The sequence below is a fragment of the Copadichromis virginalis genome, linkage group LG16 (genome assembly GCF_057382275.1).
Source record: "Copadichromis virginalis isolate Kocher_CV1m ecotype Utaka linkage group LG16, C_Virginalis_male_GT1.1, whole genome shotgun sequence".
Lineage (NCBI taxonomy): Eukaryota > Metazoa > Chordata > Actinopteri > Cichliformes > Cichlidae > Copadichromis > Copadichromis virginalis.
The window spans coordinates 18,766,356-18,786,513 of NC_140633.1; the positions used below are offsets into that span (position 1 = coordinate 18,766,356).

The 20,158-nt window shown below is 40.5% G+C and overlaps 3 protein-coding genes across 3 annotated transcripts in view; 1 reads left to right on the top strand and 2 right to left on the bottom strand.

Annotated features, from left to right (window-relative positions):
• Positions 1–233: 233 nt before the first annotated feature.
• On the bottom strand, positions 234–4,542 carry cdc50c (Cdc50 family member C). Its single transcript, XM_085435740.1, has 7 exons — positions 3,952–4,542; positions 3,597–3,713; positions 3,200–3,307; positions 1,559–1,649; positions 1,335–1,478; positions 1,052–1,264; positions 234–925 (listed from the first exon to the last, which is right to left on the bottom strand). Exons 1-7 carry the CDS (start codon positions 4,147–4,149, stop codon positions 738–740), a joined length of 1,059 nt encoding a protein of 352 aa, XP_085291866.1. The 5' UTR covers positions 4,150–4,542; the 3' UTR covers positions 234–737.
• A 78-nt stretch (positions 4,543–4,620) lies between these two features.
• The window catches only part of cmss1 (cms1 ribosomal small subunit homolog), a 29,349-nt gene continuing 13,811 nt past the window's right edge, over positions 4,621–20,158 (bottom strand). Inside the window, exons 2-10 of the mRNA XM_085435741.1 lie at positions 7,898–8,031; positions 7,305–7,376; positions 7,042–7,177; positions 6,886–6,945; positions 6,695–6,797; positions 6,548–6,608; positions 6,364–6,451; positions 6,199–6,287; positions 4,621–4,877 (exon numbers count right to left, since the gene is read on the bottom strand). Of these exons, the coding sequence (XP_085291867.1) occupies positions 4,794–4,877; positions 6,199–6,287; positions 6,364–6,451; positions 6,548–6,608; positions 6,695–6,797; positions 6,886–6,945; positions 7,042–7,177; positions 7,305–7,376; positions 7,898–8,031 (827 nt within the window). The 3' untranslated portion in view covers positions 4,621–4,793. The remainder of the gene's footprint in view (positions 4,878–6,198; positions 6,288–6,363; positions 6,452–6,547; positions 6,609–6,694; positions 6,798–6,885; positions 6,946–7,041; positions 7,178–7,304; positions 7,377–7,897; positions 8,032–20,158) is intronic.
• LOC146690578 (filamin A-interacting protein 1-like) lies at positions 18,287–19,400 on the top strand. Its single transcript, XM_085435734.1, has 3 exons — positions 18,287–18,388; positions 18,510–18,680; positions 19,194–19,400. The coding sequence occupies exons 1-3, from the start codon at positions 18,287–18,289 to the stop codon at positions 19,398–19,400; spliced, it is 480 nt and encodes a 159-aa protein (XP_085291860.1).

A 20,158-nucleotide genomic window follows, 5' to 3' on the forward strand; every position in this document is an offset into this window, starting at 1 on the left:
CCTTCAGTACGTTTATTTGACAAAAACTGCAAAATTACACCCACTTTTTTTCAACCTGCCCATGCTTGTAGTCTCAATTTGTAAGTCTGAAGGTAACTTGGTACAGCAATATGCTAACAACTGAACCTGTAAATGTTTGCATTTAGCTAGGCTGCAGATTCTTAGTACTGTCAAATGATGGTGTGGTGTGAAGTAGCTATAGCCAAGACAGAAACAACACTTGATTCAACAGGTCGTTTTAATTACAATCCTTTATTCAATTTTAAGATGTGGCACTTTGACAGTTTTTGCACACAAGGATGCAAGAATACACTTTGCATTAGGAAAATAAAAGTTGGATCTGTGATTTTGTTAATGTAAGAATTCTAATAAATATTTATACATTAACAGTACATGAGAAATGGTGTGTATTATAAAAGCAAACTTCAGCAAGTAAAAATCAAGTAAACACAGCTCAGATGTGTAAACACAGCAGCACCACGATAAACCCGTCACACGCGTGGATCTGAAAAAGAAAGCAGTTTTCCTTCACGTGCTGCCGCAAAATCGAAAACAACATTCCTATTTAAACCATTTTCCCCATCCATCATTTACTCACAAATGTTTAGCACTTAGCTTTTTGTTTCTTAAAAAAACAAAACAAAACTTCAAATCAACCCAGCAATAATCTCTTTTAATCTGCTTGTAAGTTTTTCCCAGCATTCCTCTCATTAGTTTCCTGAAGCACCTCTTCTTCTTCACTCCTTCATGTTCTTCCCATCTTTTCCAAACTTCCACCAGACCACCGTGAGGACGACAGCTGTCAGGAGGATCAGGCTGCTGGTTATGAGGTAAGCAATAGGCAGGAAATGGTTCTGACCTCCAAACCAGGTCACCGTTGTCAGCACCACTTCCTTTCTGCCTCGAAAATACTGCACGGGAAAGTCTGAAAGAGCAGGAGGTCAAGGCCAAAAATATCTGATCAAAGAGAAGCGTGTTTAAATTGAATAACAAAAGATGGAGGGAAAGTGCATTTGGGAGTTAAGATGCCTCTAACACAGTGAAAGGATACTGTAGGTTATATCGATGCTGTAATTGCCTGCTGGAAGCCCCTTCGTGAAGGGGTTGTCGTTTCGGAATAAGATTCCATAAAGTTTCTTGAAGTTGGGGAAAGCTGCCTCCCTCATCCATACAATGAAATCGTCATTGATAAAACCGTTGTTCATGGGATTGGAGGGATCGAGCTTGTACACGGGCTTCTGCCAGTATGGAGGTGGCGCCGTTCCTGTGGGGAAAACATTTAAAATGTGACACAAAATGATTTCTGAGGAAAGAAAAAAAAATTCCTCCTTTACCTTCAAACACTTCGGCTAGAGTCAAGTTGTCAGTCGTTGGGTTGCGGAACTTGATGTATTTGTCCGTGTACCACGTGAGGCCTTCCCGCATCAAAGGAACCTCACCTTTGCCGTTGGGATGATGATACCACAGGACGAAGGAGTCTGGGAAAACACATGCAAGTTAAGAGTGACAGGAAGGGTAGAGCAGCTAACTGATGCAGTGTGTTTTGAGTTGTGTTTACCGTTGAAGATGCTGTTGGCCACAGCGCCACAGGGAGCAATCGGGCGTCCGCTGGGATCTTTCAAAAATGGCTCACAATATGAACTTGGGTCCTAGGGAAGATGTGATATTTAATCAAGTCGAGCATTCAAGTAAAATTCAAGCTTCTTCAGCTTTAAACACTACAACGCATATCTGGTAGCTGAAGATTCATGCATGTGGTCCCGAAACACATGAAACACACTAAAATAAGGTCTGTTGTCATAGATTCAACTACCGAAGGTTAATTTTAACTCCGCCAACAACATGAAAGCGCTGCTTCCACTAATCACCCAGCATTATCAGGGGTGTGGCTCATCCGTACTTCTGTTTTTTTATCTTCACAAACCAAGTACAACAGATGACATGACTTAGCTTTAGTGACCATACAAGTCAAAGTTTCTGCATGATTAGTGTGGTCCTGTTTCTATAACGGCTCTTTGGGGCTGAACATCTCAGAGAAGCCGTGTTGTGGGAGGAGATGAGCATCTCCTAATGCTGCCCAGCCTCTTCTTTAACCTCTGGAGTTAGACGGATCCATCTCTTTATTCAGAACTGTCACTCCATGCATAAGGTGACCCAGCAGCTTTATGCATCACACTGGGGAGAAACTTCATGTAACTTAACATCTTATTTTGTCTCAGAGTCAAATGAAGTTGACCACTGAAATAAAACAGCAGGTACTGCCCAGTGCACGCTGTCAGTTTTATATACAGGCAGTACTCTTCACACCCAAAATAACTTCAACTTCTTTCAACTGCGCCCATCAAGATGCAGCCGATTTAAAAAAATAAAATAAAAGGAGAAATGATGTGCTTTTCCCCCACATAAACAAGTATGGAATTAATACTCTTAGAGTCCAAGAAGAAAACCACTGATGACTAAAAAGAACACATTTGCCAAAAATCGTCTTGAAGATCCCCAGAACTTTTGGGAAAATACTCTGTGGACTGACGAGACAAAAGTTGAACTTTTTGGAAGGTTTGAGTCCCGTTACATCTGGTGTAAAACTAACACGTTTCATAAAAGATCACACCAACAGTCAAACATGGTGGTGGTTGCCTGCTGGTCTGCAGCTGCTTTGCTGCTTCAGGACAATGGTGAAATGCTGTAGTTGATGAAAACATGAATTCTGCTCTCTACCAGAAAACCCCGAAGGAGAATGTTCTGCGATCACTAAAGCTCCAGCATACTTGGTTATGCAGCAGGACAATGATCCGAAACTTCCGAAAGTCACCTCTGAATGACTCCAGATACATTTAAATGAATGTTTTGGAGTGGCCTAATCAAAATCCACACTTAAGGCATGACCTTAAACGGGCCATTCATGCTAGAAAACCCTCGAGTGAGGCTGAATCAAAACAATTCTGCAAAAAACAAGTGGTTCAAAATTCATCCAGTGATGTGAAACACTCAACGCCAGATACAAAAACTTGACTACAGTTCCTGCTGCCAACGGTGGCGTCACCATTGATTAGGTTTAGGGGGCAATTACTTTTTCACAGATGATATTTGATCTGAAACATGCATGCGTGACAAATATGGAGAAAAATAAGATATGAGGAAGAGGGCAAATACTTATTTCTTGGCATTGTCAGCATTTCTGATGACATGACGATGATACCTTTAAATTTTTCTTCCTTCCAACCGTCTGCCCATCATCTCTGGAGTCCATGTATCTGCGAAGGTTCTGATGAAAGTTACGGAGTCCGTAATAGAAAAAGACATCTCCCTGGGACACACACACACATTCACATCGTCAAGTGGATGAGTGTAGAACCACAAATCCTAAGATGAATTTAAGCTTTAAGCTTCAAAGCACAGACAACAAACGCAAGCACTGACAGTGGGGCCTGTTAGATACAGAGTGTGAGAGTAATAATCTTCACACGAGACCCGCTTCCAAGCTGTTTCAGAGCTTTGTGCCATACTTAGCGTGTGCTACTGAGGCCTCTGGAGTAAGATTATAAGTGGCCCTCAAGTTAGGATTATGTTGTCACTCTGTGCCGAGAGGTTCTTACCTTAAATGGTTTGTCAATCCTAAAATTGACTGTGCAGGTGCAGGGCTTGTTTGCGTTGCTCACATTTTTACGCATTTCAAAACACTCGTTGCAGGTTTCAGCCTCTGTGTAGTCCAGCTGAAAAGACAACGAGAGAGAGAGAGAGAGAGGGGAAAGTGCCGATAGTGAACTTGATCTTAAACTTTTTCAAACATAACCTTCGACCTTTCCTCATGTTGTCACACCCTGTTTTTATTGCACACAGAGGCATTGGGGCCTCTCTGACATGAACAAAGACAAATGCATAGCGCTCTTACGCCATCAAATTTCTAGAACTGAAAGTGAGTGTTTAGAAGCAAATGTGGTTTTCACTCACCTTAATTTCCTGGGTGTTCTGCACAGTGAGAAGCAGCCATACTCCCAACAGCAGACACATCAAAGCCATAAAGTAGAAAAAAGGCAGCACGGTGTTAGCAGTTAGCATTGGAGACCAGGCAGGTAACCGCTGCTGTTTGAAAGCAGAGTTGTCAGGTCTCCGAGCCAAGGGCCCGGGCTTGCCTTTCACCTTCCCCATGAGAGCGAGAGCTTTGGCTTCAGAAGAAGAACTTGATTGACAGCTGGAGACTCAAAAATTGCGTGTAAACCAGCCCTCCTCTTGTCTTCCTGTTTTTTATTTCAGCGATATCTCTCTGCACACACACTCACACACCCCTCTGCTTGCCAAGGGATTTTCCCAGCAGGCTTTGCATCGTGGGGGCGACCGTTGTGTCCTGTTACTTATTAACCGCAATTCTTTACTCAACTACCTCTTTCTGTTACTTCCAATTTACCACAAGATTGTGTACTTCCGTCCTACAACACACAGACTTGTACAGAACAGGATTTTATATCGTCACTGGCTGCGGGAGATATCGGGGTGGTTCTGGGCCCCTTTCTATCTGTAGGATGCTGAATGGGGCTCCCCGGTGGTTTAAGTAAACTCATGACCTCACATTGTCAGTCGGGGGGACTTTCCAAGGTCAGAGTAAACAAAAAAGGATGTGGCTTTAATTTGAAGTCTGTTTATTTATTCATCACACTCCCTGACATTGTGTTGGTCACAAAAGTGAACAAACAATGCCGTACATTTCACACAGGCTCTGGAAATATTAAAAGCTCGTGACAGGATCAGCACAAGGAATAGTGAAGACAAAGTCCCTTTAAATGTCAAGCAGTCAGTTAAAATAGTCCAATTTTGACTTTGTCTTCCTTACAGCGAGCCAAGACGCCACTCTCCAACAGCTTCATAAGATCCTGTTTGATCTGAAAAAAAAGAGGCAAATATGAAGTGAAATTAAAAGGGAACGAAAAACTAAAAGATCCTCTCCAAAAAGATTACTCTGCAATGCAAATAGGGTTCAATATTGAATAACTTTTAGCTCCTTCTATCTAATATTGTAGGTTCTCCTTGAGGCGACAGTTGCTGGATTTGGTGCCATGTAAATGAAATCAAAATGAACTGAATTTCAATGTAAAGTCTTTTCTTACTATAATAATTGTAGCATATGCATATCTATATGTCAACTTGTACCACCTCACCTCTTTAACAGGTGCATCAATCTGAATGAAACTTTGCATAAACATCACTTATAACCAGGAGCATCTGTGACTTCTATTAGTTAACCAAAAGTATCAAATGGATCAGGTGAGAAGAGCAGACAACACAGCTATGGAAGTCCCCCCACAGCCATTTTCTTGCTCCTTAACCCACGCTCTGTGCCACCTCCACAGTGTCATCAGCTTACAGCATACACCCAGTGCATTGCACACACAAAATAATGGAAGGTCAAAATATTAATTCAGGATAAATGTTTAGGATATTTAAAATAATGGAAATATTTGAAACGATTCACATTTTAACACTGTTTTTGCCGGAGACGGGAATTCTAGGAAAACAAAACTAAAGTCAAATTAGCCAGGCTTCAGAATCTACGACTAAACAAATATGTCCAGTTTTTAAAGGGTTAACCGCTGGAAAAAAGTCATAATGGTTTAAAACATCCCACGTTCATAAAGTATATGTTCAATTAAAAGATCTCCACTAATTTCTTCCTCCTTTCTTGTAGACAACAAGCCAAATCTAAAATAAAAAAAGTGCATCACAAATAATGAAACTAATTTTCTTCATAATGTATTTTAAAAGTTAACTTTTACACAGGAGTGAAATATTTAAAGGTTTTTCTGTTTTAATGTTGATGATTATTACTTACAGATCATAAAAATCAGGAATCCAGTTATTCAAATTATTACAACATTTGATTTCAAATTTGAGTAACGTGCTGATACATAAAAATGTCACTTTTTGACATCAATATTTTTTCCAATCTTAGCATTTCTTTTTTTTTTTACTTAAAAAAAAAAAGACAAATTTTTTCAGGTGATCTCTTTTCTTTTTCTTTGTTAATTAACTAAAGAAATACGTTTCCAATCTTAAGCGCAGCTTTACGGTGAGATCAGAGAAACAATGATCAGGGAAAATCTGCATGTTAATTATTATAAACAAAAGAAAAAGAAGCTCCAAGTCAAAGTGGAGTAACAGCAATAAAAACACATTTTTCTAGCCCAGCAGGGGGCAGTAGCTCACCTCAGGAATGTCCACCATCCTTCTGAGCTTCTGGTCCCTCCAGTTCCAGTCCAGAACCAGGTATCTCAATGCCTGCAAGCTCAAACCCTCTGGGGAACCAAATCAGAGTGAGAAGACTTCAAAAGCTTTGAAGTTAAACGAAAGAGGCCGATCACAAACACACACCTCTCTCAACGAGAGCGCTGATCCTCCCTGGTGTCCCCACTCCTATGTGGTAGATGCCTTTCTGCAGCAGCTTCACCTGCTCTTCTATCTATGCAAAAAAAAAATGACACAGACAATCATTCTATGAAATCATTCACAGTTCACAATCTACACACCGCCTGTGATTAACAGTCATCTCCACTACCTTGATATGTTTCGCAAAAAGCTTCACAGCTTTGGCTTCACCCTTGAAACTAGTCAGCTGCCTGTGGATGACACAAACATTCCCGTCACGTTAATTTGAAAGTGGTAACTGGAGAAACACGACAAACATCAGTGGTCTGTCACTTACTTAATGAGCTCGATGGTTCGGAGAGCAGAGCTGCAGACGACAAGCAGAACCACAGAACTTTTTTCCGTGTGCTGCTTTTGAATCTTTGCCCACTTGGGAGCAACTAAGAGGAAAACAGAGCAATTAAAGTGATGGGTGTTTATAAGTGGAATCTAATGGAAGACTTGGTCAAAGTTTGCAACGGCACTCACTCTGTTTTAGATAAGAAGAGAGGGTGTGTGTCAAGTCATTACTGGACAGGAAAAAGGAGTCTGGAGGATGGGAGAGGACACGCTGATCTCTGTGAGTCAACATTTCAGCAGATATCGACTGAATGTGCAAGCTTAGGGTGATTTGCCTTGACTCACCCTGCACTTTGAGCTCCTCCTGCTCGATTACAGACCGCTTGTCTTTAAAGTACTGCGTAACCAGATCCTGCAGGTCAGCTGGACAGCCTGGTTTTGGCTCAGAGGTGGCCAAGACATCTGTTATTGTTTTCTTTTTCTAAAACAAAAACAAAACAAACAAACACACAAGTAAGAACCCCAGAAGCAGCCAAATGATAGCGCCACTTTAGCCAGTGCACACTGTTGTAGTTGATATTTGCAACACCAGGTGTCGCCACTCCCACCTTCCTCTTTTTGGGGGGTTTAGCAGACTTTTCATCCTGAGTCTCCTTCCTTGGAGGGATCATCTGCTCGTTCTGTGACAACAGTACATGCAGAAAACACAATTCAGGCAATTTATGTTAATGAACATTTGAAATTCTAAATACAAATTAAAATAAAACCTAATAATCCTCCGATGTAAAGAGCACATTTTATAATAAAATTTAAATGTGTCAAATTATATTATATTACAGTAAAAGTACATCAAAATGTCCAAATGCTAGGAAAAAAATCAAAGGATTTCAATTTCCGTCATCAGTTACTATGATAATTGTTTTTAACACTCTGGTTTATTCACTGTCTCAAAGAATGAGGGTGTATGTATAAGTATGTGGTGGACATTTATTTTGAAGGTGTTCCATTCATCTATCCTGACTTCTTTCTTCTTCCTTGCCAACGACTGTTGAAATGACCATTTGTGCCTGTGAACTGGTTGACTACAAAATGACAAGGACAGGCTCAGTCTTTTGCCCTATTAATATGATACATTTTCTTACACACTCTATACTGTAAAAACATCAAATAGGCAGCCTTTGTAGAGAAAGGACATAACAACCTGCTCATTATTTTTCTTCTTCTTGGCTTTAGCAGGCTTCTCTGTTACAATCTTCCTCTTCTCTGGTTTAGTCTTTGTTTTTTCTGCTGGCTTTTTCTTTTGTTCCGTCTCCTCCTCCTCCACCTCAGATGCATCTGGGAAACAGAGGGAGAATTTCCTCATTAAACTGGCAAAAGAGCAAATGCGTCCACACCTCAAACTATATTTAGTTCAGGTGAGGAACAGGAGAGACACTGTCAGCAGAGTAAAATGGGCACATTTAATGCGAAGGATTTGCAAATTGCTCTTTACAAGTTTTGGGTTTATGGGTTAATTTGTAACTGTGCACACTATGACAAGAAGAAAATTGCTAAGAAGGGCCAACACCACGCTTGTTTAGTTTGATCCTTGGGCCAGTGATCTGCAAAGTGTGTTCAAGTCTTTGGGTTATTCATCAGATGTGGCTGCGAGTGCACGTTTCAGTCAGAACTACACATCTAAATGCTACCTGAGGTAACAACAATGCAGCAGATCTCAAACAACGCATCTGGTTATATTTAGCCTCCCTGTTGCTACCACTTCTCTGTGCATTCCTCACATCTCATGCTACGGGTCACGCTTAGATCTTTTGGCATTTCTGGTTTCTTGGTGAAAAGCCTTTAAAACAGCTGTTGGAGTGAAATCAGTAGTAAATCAGAGCATTTTCCTGCAGTGTCTATCCTAAATGTGCTGTTTTATCACACTGGTGCCATTGCACTTCTTCCTGTGGCTCTGTAATATCGAAGACTTTTTTTGAGCCAAAGCTTTTACATGGCAGTGTTTCATTACTGAAAACTTCACATCGCTCGGACTGTGTGGATAATAAATAAGGCACATGCTACCTCTGCCAAATCCTGATCATTACCATCAAAACTCCTTTAACCATTAACGTGAAAACGAGAACTCTGGTGTGTATGTAAGCTGACCTCAAAGTGATTTTTCATTGGACAGTTTGTGGAACTATGGTCAGCATTTTCCAGCATCTTGTCATCTTCTACTGGGTTCAAGGTGCTTCACATATGTAAAGGATTCAAAGGAAATAACAGAGCTTGCTATCCAATGTATATTTTCTTTACTTGATATATACATTTATGTTGGCTGTTCATTCTCTTCATTGCTCCTGGGAGGCTTTTATAATGAGGCATTTACAGAAAACACATTGAATTTGTTGCCAAGGTTACAGATTTTTAAGCATTACAACTTTTACCAATTCGGAGCTACAATGCTCTTTGAAGCTGAAATGAAAGAAGGGGCGTGTGGATATGCTCATATAATACGGCTGAGACACTTGAGCATGTCTCTGATCTGCCACAGCGGGTTTCTGCTCCGGGCCACGAGAACTGACAAAAGGCACACCGCACGCGAACAGTTGACCAAATTTTCTGCCTTATTCTCTGATTTCCCATTTTACAATCAATTTTGCAGTGGTTACCATTAACTCCTTCCTCACTACTGTGTGTGTGTTTTAAATACAACTAAATATTTTCAAGGATCCTTTAAAAAGGAAACTCTACACGGCATCATTGATCCATCTTGCTCTCCCTTTCTCTCAAGGGTCTCTCTCAATCATTCAAACACCACACCCATTTACATGTTATCCCTCACAAGACCTTCATTCATCCTTGTTTTGTGCATTCATCTGTCCAGCAATGCACTCCTCCATCTGAAAGACCACTCCCACTATTAATGGACCAAGCCAATCATTCCCCATCCTACTCTTCTTGGCTCTCACCCTGTTCTCACACTTGCACTGGACGGTTGTAAGGACAATGCCGGAGGATGAGGGGAAAGACAATTAAAGGCAAGGTTAATTACAGAGGCAAGGAAGCCTTTATGACAAGATGCTGGATGTAAATGGACCATAATTACAGCAAAATCCAGGCCTATATATGAAAAGGGGACGCTCTACCTGTCCCATAACAAGTAAGTGCTTTACTTCCTTTTGGTACAGCTAACAGCAATCTGAATCTGGCACTGGGTTAGTTAGGAGGGGGACTAGAAGTACACTAGCTTGTGGTCACCTGAGACTGGTTTGTATCTCTTCCTGGCTTCATGTCTAAGGTGAATGTAATAACTACTGAGCCCTAAAGCACGGCAGCTAAACTGAGCTACAAAACACACCATTGAAACCAGCTGCAGCTTAAGTAGGTCCCCCTTGTGCCACTGAAATACCCCCGATCCACCGAGGCATGGATACCATAAGACTTCTGATAATGTCCTCAAGTATCAGCTGCCAGGACTTTAGCAGAAGATCCTTGTAAGTACTAGGACAGAGCCTCAAGATGGTGTGATCGAACTGAGATCTGAGGGATGTGGAAGCTGAGTCAACTTCTTGAATTCTTTGTTATGTCAAAACAAACAGGATATACCGTCACCATGAAGACTAGTTCATGGCCTACAATTTTCATGTGGGAGATGTATGTCAAAGTAACATGACCCAAGGTCTTCAGCAAAACATCACGTAGATCATTATATTGTTCAAATCTGACACTTGCATGTCCACTTAAAGCAACTGAGGTGGTTGGTGACAGCCAACAAGAGTACTCTGTGCATTCTGTGGGTGAAAACTATGATGCTCTGTGTGACCTTTATATCACAGCCAGCCTTCTCTTCCTACACATATTTTGAAACCTTGAGCCTCTGTCATCAGTTGTATTAATTTTGGTAGCACTTGTGGAGATGCCCTGACCATGTTTTCAATAATTTTGTCGCTGGTCAAAGTCATTCAGAAAATTATGCGTGCATATTTGTTTCTGCTTCAGGAACTGATGATGAACATTTTCAAACTTGTCAAGCATTTTAATGTGCAACGTCATTTTGTTCATCTTGTGAAAACAAATCTTGTAATTATATTGCTTTTCAATTGCTATTATTTCCGAATATTTGCGCCGTCCACAAACAGGATTTATGTGCTTAAATTTACTTAAAAAATGTAGCTACTTATTATCGATGCTAGAAGTTAACCAAACCCATAAATGAGCAAAATAGTTCTGACATATTCATGAAAAAAAAAAACCTATACAAAAAACTAAAAAGAAAAAACAATTTCCTAATCCAACAAACATTAGTATTTACAAAAAGCCAACCATGCAGTAATTTCTGTTCTGGCTCATCCTGTACTTTTAACATTTTCTCTCTCTCTCTCGTATTTATCGCTTTAACATTTTTTTCTTTCGCATGATGACATTTCTACATTTCAATTCATCCTTAATGAAATGCAAGATGAAGTATGACAGCTAACACAAGGACATGTTGAGGTTGTTATCAGAAAGTTGAAAATTAGCTAGCTTCTTCAGAGCACTCAAAGTGTTTAGGTAATATTTCCCATCTTTATAGTGCACTGGTTTTCACAGACTACACTAAAAAAAAAACTTAATTCAGTACCTTAACTCTTTCCCCCTTTGAATGCTTACTATAGGTAACCCTTATTTCTCTTTTTTAAACTGAGCTGTTTCTGTCATATTTCAGGCCTGCTTTCAGAACAAAATGACTGGGTGTGTATCAAAATTTAGTGAGGGTGATCTCTGACTATACAGTTTATTAAGATAAGATAAGATAAGATAAGATAGAACTTTATTAATCCCTCGGGTGGGTTCCTCTGGGAAATTCGATTTCCAAAAAAAGCACAGCAACGACCGAAGTTACAGTTACAGAATTGTTATATATATATATATATATATATATATATATATATATATATATATATATATATATATATATATATATATATATATATATATATATATACATACATACATACATACACATACATACATATACACACACACACACACACACACAAATACAGAGACAATATAAATAAAATATACGAAGGGGATAAATAGAATAAATAGGAATAAAAAATAAAAATACAAGTGAATTGCACATTTCAAGTATTGAGTCTATTGCACTGTTGACTATTTACAAAGAGTATTGCACAAGGTATTGTACAGTGAGGTGAAGAGGCACTACAGCTTAGTTGTTCCCCCCTCCTTTGTCCTCCTGTTTCCCCTCCCTCTCCCCTCCAGAGAGGAGTTAAACAGTTTGATGGCGTGTGGGACAAAGGAGTTTTTAAGTCTGTTAGTTATTAGGGATACCCTTGGAAAAACCTGGAACCTGTTCCAATAGTTGTCAAACAAGGTCTTTATTGATATACATTGAGGTGTCAAAACTTGTCATTTACGGTGCAGATGAGTTCGTCAAATGTTAGGAAAAAGTTAGGAGTAATATTGAATTCATAGATTGTTTCCAAATGAAACAACTTAGAAAAAGATGTCGGACATAAAATTTAGTGGTCTACATAAATTAATTTCATGGTCACATGAAATTCTTAAACTCAGTTCAAGAAAAGATCCTGGAAAGGAATATATACCTCAAGTGAACTCAGTGAATGAAGGGAGACTGTGAGGCCACTTCCATCTACACCAGATCAGTACAAAAATGATTATTGAATATAAAACTTCCTATAAAATGAGTGAGGAGAAAAAAACCCCTCTCAGTCTCAATCATCATCTGAAAGAGGTAATTATCTTGAGGAACCCCCAACTCTCAATTGCCTTCTTGCCACAGTCAAACAATATGACGGAGTAACGATTAAAACGCATGCTTTCAGATGAATGGAGCACAGTAAGGTTACAGCTCACATAACCAGAGATCAGTGAAAGCTAATGCCTGTGGAGCAGAATCACATGCAGGGGAAATGGGGCTGCCTGGTAATCTTTAATGCCCGATCAATATGGATGACTGGTCTTAAAGGGTGGTCAATGGCGCTGGCTGAGGATCAATTGACTAGCTCCAGGAAACAGTTGATTGTTTCAATTCCAGACAAATGGCACCCAGAATTACTGTTACTCAAGTAAAGCACCCCGCCAACAGAACTGCATAAAACCGAGTTGGCCATGAACCCAGAAATGCTCAGTTTAAAATGCTCAGTTTTTATATGTTTGAATAAAAACAGCACTTTGTCTGATCCCTCTTCATAATCCAAAGTATTTACTCTTTTCACCATACTCCAAACCCAATACTTCCATTACACAGTAGAACTTCCATCCCCACCACCAAAGACACTTTGGGGCAATTTTCTTGTAATGTTCATGTTTCTATAAAAACAATAAGACACTTTCCATGAAATCAATTCGGGACATGTTGAAGTGATCAATAAGTTATTTCAAGGCTGCTTGTTAGGTGTTGGGAGTTGTGTGGTTCGGTGGGTGAGCGGGCACAGCAGTTATTGGTTTTGAAAGCCAACAACTTCCTCTTTAAAGCCACAATTTAAATATATGTTACCATTAAATCAATGGGGACTTTAGACAGAAGGCTAAAAATGAAGTGGACTGGTCAAAGACAGCAAATACCGAACAGGGACTGGTGTTCTGCCTCAAACACTTCTGGCCTGTTCAATCAGTGCATTATCCCAACACTCGAACGTTTGGGTACACGCTGACATTTTGTTTGCAAGTAAAAGATTGGATTGTAGAACTAACTAAAACATGTGGACATATGTCTCGAAGGGGTTTGTTAGTACATTTAACCTTTTGTCAGTGGCAGGAATTAAATATCGCCAGGAGGAGCAGTAATGGGTGCACAGTGAGGTTGACAAAGATAAATTCTCCAGAAATTTTTACAGTTGTTTAGGTCTACAAAGCAAGACATGCTTCACAACCCCCCCCACCCACACACACACCCACACACACACACTAGCTCACGAAATCTGGATCAGTAAATGAAAGAACAGCTACACCCACACACAATCTGGTATTTATTGCCTTCAGAGGGAACAGATGTTCACCAGCATTCAAGGCAGCTCGACTTGACCTTTACATAAAACCAGCCTTAATGTTAAGAGAACTCGGTCACCAGTATGTGGGATATGTGTGTTTGTGTGTGTAGGAACGATCACTGTCATGTCTTATCTGACTCAATTACAGAAAAAAAAAAATCAAGTGTCTAATTCATTAAAGAGTCTTTACTCTGACCTCTACTGTCTCTTGTCCTAGAAGAGTGGTCAGTCATGAAAAATGTTTAATTACCTCATGTCAGCGAGGCTTCATTTTCAGTGCTAGCAATTGACTGACTGATCTGTGTAGTTTAATGTTCAAAGTTATTCTGAAAGACCAACGTGCACGTGTTTCAGTGAAGCCAGTCCTGGCTGGCAGAGAGTGATTGTAGCTCCAGAGGATATTGCTAATCAGAGATAGGAAGGGTATGTAAATAAGGCAAAGCTTTTAAGCTTTTACGAGAACCAAATGAGAAAACCTCTTTTGAACCAGGACCACATACTGCAACCTATACTGGTACTGTACTTAGTTAAAAATCATTTATTGCTTCTAGATACCTCAGTGGCCGGTATCACAAGGGCGATCTTTACATTTATTCGATATTAATAATCACCATATATATTAATAAAATACTGATTCGGTGCACGAGGAATCTAGCATCTGATCTCAGAATGAGGGTAGGGGGCTGTCTGTCTGTCTGTCTGAACAATCCTGCACTACCACAGAGTCTCGTTGAACAAAAATGACTCCAGAAGGACACGGTTTACGTCACAACTAAATAATGTACACTGTATTTTATGAAACCACTGGCTACTAAATGGCTGTTGTTTTGCTCTCCGCAATTATGGTTACCATTTGATTTATTGATCGTTTACTGTTATGTAAGAAGACCACCCACAAAAGCTAAACCATAAAGCAACACAACTCAAAACAACGATTTGGAAAGAAGACTAACACCATTAACATTATTTAGGATAGTAAGTGTAAAATGTGAACTCACAGCACAGTGCTGCATTACCTCATGGCCCTAGAAGGGTCTACTACACTCTCTCACTTTAGTTGACCAGCATCACAATAATTAAACTGACTTAAATGCAGTCAGATAGGTATGTGATATCAAATGGCACAAAATGTATATAAAAGTGAAGAACTATGATAAGGCTTATGTCCAAAAGCATTTTAAATTAACAGTAATTCAAATCAGTCACAAAACAAAACATTAAACGCCCTTCATGCTTAAAACATTTAGCATATGTAGCCTAACCACACTCATAATCATAAAGCACAACAGTTGCATTACTTGTGACGAAACTGATTTACAGACTCTTCAGCACTCCGCACCCCTCCATCTAGCTGGCTTGCAAAATGTATAATTTCTCAGTTATACCACTCTTGAAGTACTGTGCTCTAGCCAAAACACACACCAACCATACCGAATATGAATTATAGAGTGCTGTGCCAGCTTGACCCTGAAAACTGAAGGCCAAAGAGGACTCCAGCACTCAGACTGATCCAGCCTCCCATGACAGGTGGATATAAAATGGATGTGAGCTAACTGGTGAGAGTGAGCAGCTGAAGCAAGGGCGTCAAAATTAAATTACCCGGGGGCCACGGACCAGGTTGTATTGCCAAAAACTGTAGCCATGTAGGGTTCCATTATAAAAGAGCTGTCTGTAAAACTAGCTGCTCAATATGACTGTGCAGGGTAAAAATGGATGTTTTTAACTGTGACCACTAAAGCAACTTAAGTTAAGAGTCACCAGCCAGAGAAAAGGTTAGAGAACAGACAATTTGTTGCTTCTCATGCAGCACTCATCCTCGGTCTGGGTAACAAACCCCTCTCCATATACAGAAATGGGGCAGTAATGAATCTTAACACCGAAAACCATATTTTTAATCCAACAAACAAATACCTGTGACTTTTACTGAAAAATGATCAGGGTACAGGCATGAGACAGACATGACAAATTGCCTCCAGATAAATGGAAAGAAGATGAATGTCCAGAATCTCAAAAGATGTGCTAAAAAAAATAACTAAACTGTGTGTCTGAAATAAAGTTAAAGCAGTCCACTCAAAGCTTCATTAAAAGTGGCATATATGTGACAAACCTCACCCTTAAGGAATTTTTAACACATGAATGGAACATGCTTTCGCTCATTTTCCTTCTCGCCTCGGCAAGGTAATGTCTAGAACAGTCCAGGGCTGTGCCGCATGTGTGAATGCAGCTCTAGTTTGGAGGCCAATTACACAGCTGGTTGGATAATACCAAGGAACAGGTGAACAGTCATTGTTTTTGGTCTGTGGACAAATTAGCTGCAAAGATACTGCCTGTATCTGCCTGTGACCACTTGTGGCCAGGACAAGGTGTTGTGAATAAGATTAATTTTAGGAAATGGTACTGGTCTATTGTGAGGGCAGCCAGTGCCCTCTTGGGTAGAAAGGAGCGGGCAGGAGGGGTGCAGGCATGTTGCCCCCGGTGGTGTTCGGATAAACAAACAGAGGCACAGCCACATGTGAGGCTGCCAACTTGCCTGCCAGCGGACTGTCCTCAACAGGGCAGACCTGGCAACCATTATTAAGGCTGACTTTGGCTCTGAGCCACAACTGAAGTACCGAGGTATTTTCACATGCCTGGCATTGTGTGCGAGTGTGCTTAGACATCAGTAAGCATGTGCTGGTCTAGACACTGTGTGGGCACTAAAGAAAGCACAGCCTGGCTCGTGTCCGTGTGTGTGTGTGTAAGTGTGTGTGTGTGTGTGTGAGAAAGCAAGAGAGTGAGAGCAAGAGAGAGCAAGTGAGGCGTTCCGGCCCCATCGCTATTAATCAATTGAGTGCCAAGGGCAAGGAAACAGCAGCACGTGTCATGACTCGACTTGCACACATTAAAAGCACCGTAGGACGGGACGGCAAAAGGAACAAGAATTATGTTAATGCTCATGTCCAAGGAACACAGACCCCAGGCCATCATAGAAAATATGTGCCAAAGCTCACTAACTCACATCAGACCCTCTGCATTTATCTGAACCTATTCAAGATGAGTTATAAACTTTCCCTTTAGTGCACAAACTCAATTCCTTCCATCATTCAAATCTGGGCCTCAGGACAAATAATATCAAATTATAATAGGATATGATAACTTTGTAGTTGTGTTTATTGCAGCACTCAGCTTTCCAATTTTTATCTACACTCCCAAACAGCTGTGCTGAGGTTTTATTGTCCTTTTCTGTAGCTAAATGTCAAGGGAAGTACAAAAGAAATGCATCGACAGCCCAGACAGCTTCATCTGTCTTCCTAATTGATACAGAGAAGGCATCAAGAGGAGGGGGGAGAGTTTGAGATTGTCACTCACTCTGTTTCCAGACCAAGGGCAAGAGAAAAATACTTCAATGTGGACACCTTCCTTTAAGTGAGCCAGCACTCTCACAGTGATTTAGTATCTGAAAGATGTTATTGGCTAAAGTCTGAACTAGTTAAAGGTTGTCTTTTTTTCTGTTTGGTTTGTTTCTTCTTGCACAATGTTTGTCTCTTATGTACCAGTGCTCACCTTGTTTAGAGCCTCAAAGTTGCTCTCGGGCCTTGATGAAAACAAGCAGATGCTGCCTGTCTGTGTGCTTGTGTAAGAGCAAGAGCTACTGAGAAAAATAAAGACTCTCACTGCTTTTCTGTTCAGTATCAGACTTTCTAACATGCACCAACGAAATATATGAGAAGGTATAGCTGTCTTCAAACAGACATACTGAACCCCACCCCCCCAAAATAAAAAATAAAAAATCTGTGGGCACTTTAAAATTTTAAATACTTTTTCCTCAAAACACAAGGCCCTTCAGTTACTAATCTAAAAAGGAAAGGACCAAATACTATAGAATAAGGACTGTTCTTGCCCACAGGCAGAACTTGGGCCTGAAAAGCAGAGCTGAAGAGTAGCGAGATGACATCATCTTTCACTAATATGAACCTGATTGCTTTCTGTGTCTCGGGTGAGAACATACAGAAAGTTGGCCGGCAAACAATGTTTAACTTATGTGATTAGCTTTAATAACACACACGCGCACACACGGACGCGCACACACACAGTATCTAGATATATGGTCAGTAATCACTGTCCTACTTTATGGAAACATTTAGTCCATTTTATCAGCCAAACTAACAGCAGTTGCTGTAAATGTGCTAAGAGTAAGACTATGAGATGACATAAGCTGCATGCAAAGTAATGCCAGGCGCAGGCCTATCTATTTCAGTAACACTAACTGTTATGACAAGAGACCCCTTTGACTTTGGATTAGCTCATCAAAGCTTATATGATCTGCATCACTTACAAAAGCAACACAATAACCACTTGTACTGTAAAAACAACTCATGACCTTGTTTAACTTCTTTCATGCCAAGCATGTATTTTTCTTTTTCACCAATGTTCAGCTGTCACCTCCAATCATTTCCTATTTCTCAGCTTTTCCAGCTCCACGACAGACTTCACATACCCCATTGGTAAAAGCAGCAACATTTCTTCCCATCTTCGAGGTTGTATAAAGAAATACCTAAACGGCTGTCTTTTAACCTAACCAGGCTCTGATAATCATAATTGAAAAGGACAATATGCCAAAGAAGAGAGAGAGGTGGAAGGGAAGACACACAAGAGAAGGCCTGTCCTGTGATGACTTGCTGTTTCTGCTCAGCATTTTGGAGGGGGAACTACAGGTAGGATGATTTACTTCATATTGGATTTGCATTTATTTTGTAGTTCACTCTAGCTCTTGTGAACTCATGAGAAGAAACTGAAATTAAAGCCACTGTTTTTCTGCTGTGTTTGTTGAACCAGGCGAGGGATGAGGTAATTCCTGTTTTGAAATCAGAGCAGACAGATTCAGGTCTACTGAGGACCCACTATGGTTTCAGCAGACAGAAGATGGTGCTTCATGCCCTGTGGAGAGACTCCCTCTGGGCCCAGCAGGACCACTTACAGGATGTGTATGAAAGACCTAATGCTGAGGTACTAACTGCCAACAGAAAGAATGTAGACACCATCTGGAGGAGATAATCAAATTTAATGAGATGGATGCATTACAGTCTGACAAAAGAGTGTCTATTACTGCTGCATCATTGCACACATTTGTTAAATTGCAGTACAGGTGTTGCATGTTTTGAATCCATCCTTCTGCCATGGTTACAAAATCTGTAAGTGAGCACTTTTTCAATTAATTTCTACCACAGCAAAGTGGACTGGGTGGCAGCAAAAATCTTGGAAGAAGCTCATCAAAAATGCCTACTATTATAATGTGGGCAGAATAATTCTTGTTGCTTTTACATAATAACAGCTTTACTCATCAGATTTACATACTATGTTGCATTTTGTAAGCACGGATGATTGTCTTGTGGATTCGGTCTTGGTTTCAGAACGGCAACAGGAGAGAGCTTTCTCCCTGTGGTTAACTCTCAGCAAGTCAAGGTAAACTAAAGTTTTACTCTTCATGCCCATTTTGTTTTCCCTTCCCCCCCCTCTTAGCTCAAACACTTGGTGGAAGCCCACGAGCATTCCTCAAAACAGATGATGAAGCAGCTTCAGGAGGTTACCCTCTCTCACTCTGAGGCTCTGCACAGGCTGGAGGAACAAGAGAAAAGCCACAGGGCTTTGATCCACAAGAGCAACAGCCTTACCACTCTGCTGAGGCAGGACAGAGAGAGGTTTGTGCAGCAAACCCAACACATGTAAATGTATGCCCAAGCAAAGACAACACTGATATTTTATATTTACACTCCCATGCTGGCCTATATTGAGGCTAGGCTTATAAAAATATCCACCAATTCCTTTCAGGAAGGGAATGTTACAGCAAGCTAGGAAAGGCTAAGGGATTAAAGTATTTCAGTACATTGGAATAAGACCTGATGGAACGGACCTGAGCTCTGATGTACACTTGTGAAGGCTTAAATTCTTTTAGTCTATGTTGGTCTGTAAAGCTCTTCATGGCAGAGTGAGTGGCTGCTCATCTCAGCATTTATATATACACACATATGACCTTAAGACAGTACTTAGGAGTTACTCCACTCAGACACAGTCCATTACGTTCTGGACTTGGTTAGACTTTGTGGCCAACCTGGCTCAGCTCACTCCCCCTTGTAAACACATAAACATGCACTCACTTGCAATTACATGTAGAGGCTAAATTGGCGCTCTCATGTCCCATTCAACAGCACAACACAGTATAGGCTAAAGGTTTCTTCTAAAGTAAGGAAATGTGCTGAGGGTTTGTTGGTGGGTAGAAATGTTCCCTTACCAAATAGAGACCGTATTTAGATGTGGCCTACGGGTGAAGCTAGGTCTAACATAAAGGTGGTGACTGGTTCTCCCATGCAATTTAAAGGTCATTTTGTCGAAGTTCCCGGTTGTCTTGGTTCATGTACCTCCAGCGTCCACTCTGTAATCTAGCTATGTAGAGACTGGACCCGCACTGGGCTTGCAGCCTTGGAAGG